At 45.1% G+C, this 10,977-nt stretch overlaps 6 protein-coding genes across 6 annotated transcripts in view; 4 read left to right on the top strand and 2 right to left on the bottom strand.

Moving 5' to 3' along the window:
• Positions 1–576: 576 nt before the first annotated feature.
• On the top strand, positions 577–1,894 carry PPTG_23316 (hypothetical protein; the record flags this gene model as incomplete). Its single annotated transcript, XM_008909804.1, has 4 exons — positions 577–754; positions 951–1,007; positions 1,637–1,692; positions 1,886–1,894. The coding sequence occupies 4 exons, from the start codon at positions 577–579 to the stop codon at positions 1,892–1,894; spliced, it is 300 nt and encodes a 99-aa protein (XP_008908052.1).
• A 3,283-nt stretch (positions 1,895–5,177) lies between these two features.
• On the bottom strand, positions 5,178–5,721 carry PPTG_12653 (hypothetical protein; the record flags this gene model as incomplete). Its single annotated transcript, XM_008909805.1, has 2 exons — positions 5,178–5,540; positions 5,620–5,721. The coding sequence occupies 2 exons, from the start codon at positions 5,719–5,721 to the stop codon at positions 5,178–5,180; spliced, it is 465 nt and encodes a 154-aa protein (XP_008908053.1).
• Positions 5,722–6,798: 1,077 nt separating this feature from the next.
• PPTG_12654 (hypothetical protein) lies at positions 6,799–7,506 on the top strand (the record flags this gene model as incomplete). The annotated part of the gene is made up of 2 exons (XM_008909806.1): positions 6,799–7,083; positions 7,162–7,506. The coding sequence occupies 2 exons, from the start codon at positions 6,799–6,801 to the stop codon at positions 7,504–7,506; spliced, it is 630 nt and encodes a 209-aa protein (XP_008908054.1).
• A 498-nt stretch (positions 7,507–8,004) lies between these two features.
• PPTG_23317 (hypothetical protein) lies at positions 8,005–8,703 on the top strand (the record flags this gene model as incomplete). The annotated part of the gene is made up of 2 exons (XM_008909807.1): positions 8,005–8,145; positions 8,242–8,703. The coding sequence occupies 2 exons, from the start codon at positions 8,005–8,007 to the stop codon at positions 8,701–8,703; spliced, it is 603 nt and encodes a 200-aa protein (XP_008908055.1).
• Positions 8,704–10,026: 1,323 nt separating this feature from the next.
• Positions 10,027–10,533, top strand: PPTG_23318 (hypothetical protein). Its single transcript, XM_008909808.1, has one exon. It carries the CDS (start codon positions 10,149–10,151, stop codon positions 10,470–10,472), a length of 324 nt encoding a protein of 107 aa, XP_008908056.1. The 5' UTR covers positions 10,027–10,148; the 3' UTR covers positions 10,473–10,533.
• Positions 10,534–10,557: 24 nt separating this feature from the next.
• Positions 10,558–10,977, bottom strand: part of PPTG_12655 (peptide-methionine (S)-S-oxide reductase) — a gene marked incomplete at both ends in the record, with an annotated part of 3,861 nt that continues 3,441 nt past the window's right edge. Inside the window, one exon of the mRNA XM_008909809.1 lies at positions 10,558–10,950. Within this exon, the coding sequence (XP_008908057.1) occupies positions 10,558–10,950 (393 nt within the window). The remainder of the gene's footprint in view (positions 10,951–10,977) is intronic.

Below are 10,977 nucleotides of genomic sequence, written 5' to 3' on the forward strand. Positions count from 1 at the left end.
GGGGGGGTATTATTTGACGACCGTGACACGTCGAACCAGGCCAGAGTTAACGCTATCTATTAATACGGGCTATGTCTAGGTAGATGGCTAATGCGCCGTTCCATGGGACAGAGGTCGGGAGGCAACTTTCGAACTGAAAAACTCCGGCATCACCTACGTCACGACTATTGACCTGACATAAAAACAACGTTTTACTCTATTTCCAGTAAATTGAAATCAAAAGCGCGATTGTTTGCTCAACATGCAAGGCCTACGTTTAACACCAAGCACGATACGCACACTGGTCAGATTTTAACAAAAAAAGACCCGGAATCGACGCGTGACCACTTTTGATTGCAATTGTTGCAGCCATAATCTTAAGTTCTTATAATTTGTGCCAGCACTACGGAGGCTATAGATTGTAGCCCAAGTATCTATTCCGTACGAGTTCACTATTAGTACCGGCATTGGGAGTACGATAATGGCTAATATATCATGCAAACAATGTGCCGTACATGTAATTTAAGCCGGATTGATGAATACTTTTCAGGATTGGTGATATGTTCGTGACAGATGATGGATTCAGAATCTGATCCCATGATCTGTCATGAACATACGGATACTTCGTGCTATTACTTCGAACGTAGACTCTGGGCGAATTATTCTAGCCCTCGCTTGGACACTATCTTGTGCGATAGTCCGTATGTACCAAGCAAATGCAAATGCATGCAACCAACACTGAATCGCCAGAGGGGACGAAAGGACATCTCTACTGGTGCGGTGCAGCCATGAGATGACCAACCACGGTGGCTGGAAACGTACCGTGTTAGCTTCGTACTAAATCGGCCACTTGAGTAGAGATATTGCCGAATTTAATCCTCAAGCTGGTTAAACCCGACGATATATCTACTCGGGTGGCCGATTTGGTGCTGTATTCAGCCCATCGCTGTCGCTGACTTACCCTAGTCCAGTGTATGCGGTTGGAGATGAACACCTCGCGTACGGCACCACCATGGAGGTGCCACCATGTACGGAGCGGATTCTTAACGCCGGTATTACCAACTACTTAATAATAGGACGTGGGAAGTATTTGTTGTCGCGTTCCTACGATCCACCGTGGTGGTTATGACAGTATTCCCGGCGCCAATGATCATGATACCACTGGCATAGATTCAATAAGACCGCCAAGTCATTTAGTCCTCAGATCGCGCTAAGCAGACCAACTTACGCCTTTTTTATTCGTGGTGCAATTTGACTAGCGAGCTACGAGATATTGCGCGCAATATCTACTCCCAACTAAGCTCCCAGAACAGCTCTGGATTTGTACAGATTTTTCTTAACCCTTTAGAAGTTATAGAGCAATAATTCTCTAGGTTTTAAATCTAGAGTCTATCTATCCAGGGATCGTACGGGCCAAACATCACATACCTTAAAGAAACCGCTCCATTAAATCTGAAGAGCATGCCAAATCGTATCTGTTACCGAAAAACCTCTTCGATAAATATATAATCTGTGATGTTCACCCATCTGCTCAATATTAGTTGGGCAAATTTCCAACTACCTCAAATAACCATCAGAAATTAAATTGCCGACCATATATTTGTCCGAAAAAAACAGGATAAAAGTAGCCATTATAAGATGTGGCTATTGGTTTTAGGTCTGGCTGGCACTCTGGTCGGCACGAAGGCCACGAGCAACCGCCACTTATCAGTGGTATGTTACCACATATAACTTAAATGCTACTACAGATAAACCTTAAATACAGGCCGTAGAAATTGTTTTGATCAAGTATAGCAAGTTGATCATATTAAGACGGTTGATGTGGTGCACGTTTCTGAAATTTAGTGAGATCCGAACGAAATATTTCACATCTGGAAATATATGGAAATATCTGACGATGTACCAGACTTTCTAAGGTCTCGACTGTGACCCTTTCAGAAGCTGATTTCCGATGAAATCAGCTTAGAATGGACAAGCATGCGATTTTATGTCGATACGTACCATGGATTCTTGCAGTGCGAGTCAAAACTATATACGCACTCGAAAATTGTCGATTCTCTGCTAGTACTGGCAACTTTGCATCAAAATAAACGCTAAAACACTTGATTAAAAATGGTCATACAACCCAGAAAGTCTGACTGGACAAGCAGCAATTTTTGTTTCGCAGTCGAAAATATAATGTAAAGAGGTTGCGTCAAAACTATATGCGCACAATGTAAAATTCTAAATAAGAAAAGATTGCGGAGTTATTTTTGTAAATAGTTGCGCCTACGCAAATGAACGCAAAAAATAACCAGCTGTCTCCTACCGATGCCGCGATGGAAGCTTTTGACTGCGCCGAGTGTGAGCACATCCAAATCTACAAGGAAGACAAACTGAGCAACCGCGAGATAGCTAAACGCCTTAAACGCATTGATGGGGCCATAAGGAACTTCCTCAAGTCTGCAGACGATCGATTATTAGCACGAGAGATGTCAGACAGATTTTTCTACTCGCTGTAAGTCGAATCCTATCTGCAAAGAAAATTGCAGAGCGCTTACCAAGCCGTTCTAGTGGATCCACGGTTATACGAGTGCTACACAAGCATCGCAGTGCCAAGTACTCAAAGTAAAAACCTGCTCCAGCTCTGAAGCCACACCACAAGGTGGCCAGAGTAAAATTTGCGAATAAATTTGCAGAATTTAGCAAATATTGGAGGCGCGTAATGTTTACTGACGAAAAGAAATTCAATTTAGACTGTCCTGACGGGTACCGTTGCTACTGGCACCACACCAGAGTATCGCCCAAGTTGATGTCCAAGCGTGTAAACAGCGGGGGAAGCGTCATGATTTGGGCGAGTGTGTCAATGTACGACAACACTGAGGAAGTTTTCCTGAAGGGAAGGCTGCTAAGCCACAGAAATACTGCGTGAAATGTTGTTACCGTACCTGGACAAACTTCACCTCAAAATGGGCAATTCAGAGCCCATTCTCCAACAGGATAATGCATCGATCCACACCGCAAGACTCACGAAGGTCTATCAACAATGGCGTGGCCTGCCAAGAGCCAAATTTCGAGTGCGAATATAGTTTCAACGCGCACTGTACTACCAGTAGGTAAAACAAAACTTTGATTTTGACCACATTCGACTGGGTTTTATCTATCACCACATTCTATCAAGTTTCAAGCTAGACAGTATTATAAAGGGACTAAACAAAAAGTAGGTCTACCAGTTCGGTGGAACCAAATTCTATCAAATGCGACAGGATATCACGATACACGAGTTCATCTTAGACAGTTTTGCATAATCCCCCCCCCCCAAAAAAAAAAAAAAACACGCATGCAAACAGATCTGAGTTTATCAAGCGCAGAGGACACCAAAATGGAAGAAGTTTGACGTGTGTGGATAAAGGAGGTTACAGTGCAAGGTGAGGTTTACACTGCAGAATACATGCTCCTAATACAAATTTGGGTAATCTGCTAACATTACCATTGTGACTAATAAAACGAAGAAACAAACCGTTTCTGCACGACGCGGTAGGTACCTGTGTGGCGAACACTTGAAAATTTTTCAACAAAGCCACACAGATCCCATGCAAACAAACCAACCTACATGACCACTCCCTTACTACAAAACTACAATTTTAGCGAGTACAATACACAAACGGCCAGTATTTACTTATGGTTTCCACAAGAAACATGGCTCAGCAAATACGTACGGGGACTGTTAATACATTTAATTCTGCGATTATGGTCGATATGACTTGGGATTAATCATTAATTAAAAATACAGTTCTATGTAACGTACATTAAAAATATATAATTGAAAGCGGAGAAACTTACTTGTGAACATCACTGGCGGAATCCCGAGTGGATACATTAATAAACGACAACTTCCTAAGTGGATGTAGGAGATGTAAGAAAGCTTACCGCGTGAGTATGACTTCAATTTTATGAATGCAGTAGATAAAAAGAAGTAGCCCGATATGAGCCTACATATTCACCGCTAACCCTCGTCTCGGAAGATAATTTGCGCAATCCGATGCCATTCCCCGTGCTGTTACAAAATGGATGGCTCATCCAATTCTTGATGCACAGTTGTGTTGACGTGTCTAATAGCATCACGTCCACTCCTCAACACCTTTTATGAGTCCGCTTTGAACTAGCACCGGTGAAAAGAGCCTAGATATTGTCCTTTAAGAATCCATTAAGAAAATCTCTTTTCGACGCTAAGGATTAAGCTGCACAATTCAGCGTCGTGACAATCGTTTGGCAATTCAATCAAGCACCGGGAAGATATGAATATTGCTCTACTACGTGTGGGCAAGATGCTCCAAACCGAAAAAGCGATCACACTAGTATGGAAGTGTTATTGTGTACAACTCATCCGAAACAGCTAAACATTGTGATACTAACACAGGTGTACCAGGAGAACCCTTGATTTCCATTACTTATAGGAGCTTCTACTATTTGTTTACACTAATTAGTAGCTGAGTATCTCGGACTTCAGAGTGTGATCAACGTCTTCCAGTGATAGATTCACATCTCACCAAACCTGAACATGCTTGACCTCTAGCATCCAGTTTCTCTTTCTTTGAGACCTTTGTACACCCTTCCGTTGCGTTGGATCCGCAATGTACGACTCTCACCGATATCAGATAAGACACTCGCAAGTGAGACGATAGCGCGAGGAGCAACAGCGATCAATCATTCCCTACAAAGAACGGCCTTTTGGTGAAGCAATTCTATATTTATTAGTATGGTCCCACCTTCCTTCTGACAATAGCTCCTATGTGAGCCACGCAGACTATCTCCGATGTCGCTACTCTGTATTCTAGTCTGGCAAAGGTGTAAATCCACGACGCGCATGCTGCGATGGCACGGCAAGTGGCCCACAGTACTCTTGACTGTAGCAAAAGCGTTCAGCAGCTACCGACGTAGGTGGAATCCAACCCGCATCGATAAATTTTGACTGTGGTCCACTGCGCTTGAGCTTACTAATCTTCTCATCGAGCACATCGGCAACACGTTTACGCTTTGACAGCGTTATGGTCGCGGTGGAAGGTGTGGTTTGAGAGTCAGCTTGCGAGGTGACTAGGAGACGACTTAACGCTTTTTTCATTTCGCTGCAAAATTGTATCTAAACCAGCTTGGAGTTTAGCAAGACCACTTTCAAAAAGTGGAAATTCGATAATATTTGTGTCGGCCGCCAGATATTTTTAAATACCATCATAATCATCCAGCACAATATCGAAAATGTCACGGACAGCTGCGACTGTAATGTCGTCGCGCTGAAGTGTTCCAGTAATGACATCAAATGCAGTCGTCTCGTCCAGTAAAGCAGCGATTTTGCGCTGCTTGCTCACAGACGGAATTAGATCCACTAACGCAACTCGGCGAAAGTCGGTGGGGCTAGCACCTGCCGGAATATCTCGATCCGCCCCGCAATCGTCTCTGAAAAGATGTAAAGAAGGGCGAACGCCCTCAAATCGCTGTAGCATTTTGTAACAACCGCTCCAGTGGAACTCGTGGAATGGTACGGGCTTGAGATCACAGCCGTTTTGTTTCAGCTTGGCGATCCGCTTCACAGTTTTAAGTTTCCTCATGAGTGCACTCACTATTTTTAATGAGTTTCATGTGCGGGTGCAGACGCTCTCGTACAGCGAGATTGAAACGGTGCGCTGCGCACCCTACAAGAGGGACATGGACTCTCCGAGCGATGGCTTTGTTGGTCTCCATGTTGTCAGCTACGACTGCCACCATGTCGGATATTGGGAGACCTTTTTGACCTAATATCATGTCCAAAAAATCGATATGTTCTGCAGCCGTCATTGAACGTTTATCTTGAAAAGGTGAAAAAACCAAAAAGCATAATCCTTTTTGGTCGCAGCAAAAATTGCAATCGTGCGCTCTGCTGAGTCGGTAAAACCGTCAAAACCAGTACAAACTTTTCACCAGCGATATCTTTGCTAATCTTGATGTCAATAACTCCCACTCGAGCCGTCATCGGTTTGAAAAGTGTTGCCCGATCCATTGCTTTGTAGCGAACGGCCGCGCGGATGACAGGGTCATCCACATGCGCGAAAGGAAAGTTTTTTTTAGCGCAACCAACTTCGCCCATCCGTACGTATCAGCAGCATCTTTACGAACAAACATGCTGCTAATCGGCTGATAGTTTCGCTCCATTCACCCTTCAGCGACAGCTCGTAACGCAGCATGATGCCACTTAAATGATTTATCAGATTCGTGTAGCCTGCATTCTTTTCTGCTTAACCATTTCGTTGCAATGATGCATGTGCGCTCCCTTTTAGCGGGGTTGTTGTAGAGAAGGCGGACGATCTCTGCGTTCTTCATGTCGTGTGGACTGCTTGTGACTGGTCGGCGGTGCTGGGGCCGAATATGAAAATGACGTGGCTGATGCGGACCTGCCTTACGTCTCTGTATGGCGCCAATTTCGTCATTGGCGCCAGCGTAAGCTGCGGGACTTCCTGTGGGCTCGGTTTGAGTTGTCTAATCGGTGGAACCATATATTAGCGGGTTCTATTGGCTCCGGTAACGCGCGAAATTGGATCAATATTAAGATTGTGATTGTAATCTCAACACAATCAATTATTGTGATTGTCAATCTCACAATCACAATCATTATCTTCCACAGCCCTGGTTGGTAAGCGCTCCTTCTTCCTGCCGTCTTTGTTGTTTTGCTTATCCTCTTCACTAGCTCACACACATCCTGGTTAGATCTACGTGTACCGTCGAGCAGAAGAACGGACACTTGGTTTTAGAGTCGGCAAAGTAGTCCAGTCGGGTGATGTTAAGGTCGAGAATCACTCAGTGGGGAGGATGGTGCCCCAGGAAAGGTGCTACTACGAGTGTCGTGACGTCGACAATGACAGCGTGGCGAATCAAGCAGGCTTACGAATCGGTGATCGTGTAGATGGCTACAACGAGTACTATCAACCAGGTCACATAAAGACTCACGTGTGGGGAGACAACACGCTGGACCAGCTGAAGTGTAAGGATGTCGGCACATTGGTAATACTATTTGTCAGCAAGCAAGTGGTGCTTGCGAATGATGAAGAGCAGCGCCACATGAAGAAACGCATGGAGTTTATCTCCTCGCGCAAGGTAATTCGACTTGATGTGGTATTGTGTTATCTGTATTCTCAGTCATGACTAAACTGTCGTACTTTATTTCATGAACAGTCCACCCTGAAGAAACATAATCGCATGGGTGAATTACCTAAGTTCGTCCAGAAGTGGGATATGAACAACAATCTAGTTCTCTCTCCACTTAAACGTTTGAAGCCCCACTTACATGAAGAGGAGAGTGCTACCAGTGAGGACGGCCTGCAACTCTCTACCGAGAAAATGCCAACACCGGATGAAGACAGCTTCGTCAAATTGCTACGAGCATCGCAACCTGAAGAAACGTTAACCGATTTGAATCGGAGCGAAGAACCGCAGACAGCAGATACGATGATGTTACGCACTGACTCGACGACTCAATCAAGCAATTCATTCTCGCGATCATTAGAAAATCTGAGCTGACTCGAGCCACCAAGTATCCTACCTGGGAGAAGTAGCTTTTTGCTCTGCTAAATTTGCCTTATGACGGGGAGACAGTGGCGCACTTGGAATACACAATCTCCCAAGTAAGCAAGATCCGACAAAATCTTAAGCCTAGCACAGTGACGCTAGACACGTGCGTTCAGTGGGTCTTGGACATACTCAAGGTAATTCCGGGGGCAGACAACGGCGCAGTTGCGCTCAACTTCGCGGGCAATTGCTACCGCCAGATCATGGGGGAAACCAAGGTCGGAATTGAGCGAGCCGAGCGAACCACTGGTGCACCTCGCGTTGTGATAAAAGCTTGGCGTGGAGTCAACACCAGCCACTGTGTTACGAGTGTGCATTGATGCGTTTCGTGTACAGTCTGTGAAGTGGAGTCAATGGCACACTGAGTCTCTCGAGCGTGTCCAGATGTTGGAACAAATGCTACTTCGTATCGTTGATAATCAAAAAATCAAAACGGGGAAACAGGAGACCATGCTTCGAGCTACTGAGTGTGGGTTTGAAACCCGGAAGAGAGAGCTGCGTGACGAAGCCGAACAAGTAACCGTTTGTTACGATGATCCTACAGGCAAGTTGCTGCCGTTGGAGACTTGGAGGAATGTGAGCGGATCTGGGGTTTGTGCATGAGCGCACTGAATAGAAATGATAAGATTGAGGGCCTAAAGTCTGCCGTGCTCGACGCAAACAAGAAACTTCTTGCTAGGCAAACAGAGCGCACGGTTGCTGCCGACAATCGCATCTTCTTGGGAGAGCATTCACAATCTGTTCAAATCGGCCCACAAGAAGTACGAGGAACACGCCAAACTTGTGACCGATAAGAGGACAACTGCGCTGCGTGGCATGCACGATTACTATCTTTTCCCCGAGCTTACGCGTGTCGACGCCATACTCATGTACGCGCTTGAAAAGTATTTTGTTTGCTCATTTAAGCTTCAAACTGATGCGCTACACGGTCTTGTCCAAGCGAGACAAGAACAAGAGCAACACGACACCAAGTTTCGAGGATTCATTGTGTTCGATGTTTCTTGCGTTGAGTGCTTTGAAAGCGCTTTGTCTGATGCACAAGAAGAGGACAAAGGTGTGATCGACAAGCAGCGACTGTTGTGGGAAGTTGTCAAACAAACTTTTCCATCCGAGACGCACTGCCTCTTCGGGAATCACGCTTTGGACTAAAAGTTGGGGTCAAACCATTCCACTGCGTGGTCTCTAATTAGGGGACCTCTACAAGAAGCTATTGATGCCACGGCTAACCACAAAGTGGAGGACAACGATGGCAAGATGGAGGTTGATGAGTTTAGTGCTTGCTACTTTTGTGAATGTATACTCATACTATTCGAGGTAAGTCGAGAAAAAATAAATAAATGCATGTATGAACATGATAAGTACTTTTGATACCGCTTTTTTTGCATTTATCGAAAGTCTCTTAATACTGAAAATAAAAAGTAAAACGACTGAATGTACCAGCGTACATGTTCTGCCACTAAAAAGGCATGTCAAGATCGTACGTAATGGCAGACAGTGCTGGCATTCCTTTCCGAGTCCTTCCATCGAACACCTTCAGGGCCGATAATGGAGCGAACCAGACAGGTAAGACTCAACTCACCGCCCCCACTAACTCCTTGTTTACTGCTGTAGCGACGTTGTTACTACAGCATAGACATTGCTTATCGTTCGGCTCGGTACCAACGAAAACATTCTTCATGAGATATTGTACAGAGCTCTGTCTGTGTTCCTTAACATCATGGAACGAAGGCTCCATAAGCGCCCCGGGTAGAGGCGGCCTCTACCCGGGGAACTTTGAGATGCTCGTGTTTCTACGAGCGAATCGCGACCTTTGGAGCTTCACCTCGCTTGTTGGCATTGATGATGCTTAGAATGTAGTTCGCGCACGAGAAACTTGAGAGCTACAACGCCGTCGAAGAAAAAAAAAGGGTTAGACTCCTTATTTTGTATTCGTCCAAATTTAGTTCTATGTTTTCTTTCAGAACCCAACAAAACTGCTGCTCAGGCTGGCTCGTATCTTGCCGTCGCCGGCTATATTTGGTTGGCTAAAAGAACCCAGCTTGCATGGTAGTCGCCAGCCTTCTCTGCAGCAGTGGGCTTCAAACCCAAGCTAGTGGCGTGATAGGGTCAATCTCACACCACTGCCCCGTCCTGACCCTTGCAATACAGCAAAATAATTGAATAATTTATTATTGGTATATTGCAATGATTATTATGTGCTTCTGTGAAGCCCAGTACATTTTTTTTATTTTATTGTAAGAGCACTGTAGAGGCCACTGCATATCGTATGCGTCATAGAGCGCTATGCAAATGAATCTTTAGCATATCCATCTTTCATCTTGTTCATTTTTTTTCACTAAACATTCATGCAATTTATTATAATCCTCAAATTATTTTTCTCCTCGCGCCGCGATCGCATTACACAGGACAAAGATTGGAAAAAAAAAAAAAAATGGCATGCCACTCAAAGTTGTTCGGCTACCAAGTGAGAGAAAGGCGGTTTTCTATTTGAGTCGTATTTTTGTACATCTATAGAATGTTGCTATTAGAAACCTGATGCGGTTCTGAATAGAGTCCGTCATTTGTCTTTTTGATTTTGTAGCGTTGGGCGTGTGATGAACATGCTGGGCCATCCTTGGATGTGCGACCGAACGCGACTTGTGTATTGCTTGTCACCAGCAAGGAGATGGATCTTTTACTCTGTATTGCTTCTCGAATTGGCGAGGTGTTTACACGACTGGAGAGCGCTGAGTTTGGGAAGATCAGCGGAAAGTAGCCAGAAGGTATGGGGGCTGCACACATTACTATGTAGTGTTATTATAAGAAAGAACTTCAAGACATCACCAGAAGACTTTAAAATCTGCATCCTTCGACCTCAACCGACCGCACAGCGTCAGCGCAGCTCATTCACTGTCAAGACGCAAAATTTGACCAGGTAACCTGAACTAGTATTTAGAAATCAAATAATATATGAAGTAAATCCAATTCATTTAAAACACTACGGACCGACCGACTTACGGCATTTTAGCCATAGCAGCGGATAGGCGTCTCACAGCCCTTATCAGCACACTGTCCCCCCTTCTCCAGGTACTTCTGGTGGTAATCCTCCGCATCCCAGAACTGCTTCGCCTCCATGATCTCCGTCACGATAGGCTTAATCAGCGTCTTCTGGTGTTCCTCCTTGGATGCCAGTGCGGCCTTACGTTGATCTTCGCTGTGATAGTAGATTCCCGAGCGGTATTGCGTGCCCTTGTCATTCTTCTGACGGTTGAGTGTGGTTGGGTCATGAATGGCCCAGAACTTGTTCAGTAACGCCTCGTAGCTTGTCTGAGACTCGTCATACACGATGCAGATGGCCTCTGCGTGGTTAGTGCGGCCTGTACACACCTGCCGGTACGTGGGGTTGTCCACATTGCCCTGGGTGTAGCCGACGGTGGTTTCCAA

Source organism: Phytophthora parasitica, assembly GCF_000247585.1.
Source record: "Phytophthora parasitica INRA-310 unplaced genomic scaffold supercont2.35, whole genome shotgun sequence".
NCBI classification, from domain to species: domain Eukaryota; phylum Oomycota; class Peronosporomycetes; order Peronosporales; family Peronosporaceae; genus Phytophthora; species Phytophthora nicotianae.

Coding starts and splice junctions, on each gene's coding strand:
- PPTG_23318 (XM_008909808.1), top strand. CDS start 10,149: ATGAACATGCTGGGCCATCCTTGGATGTGCGACCGAACGCGACTTGTG.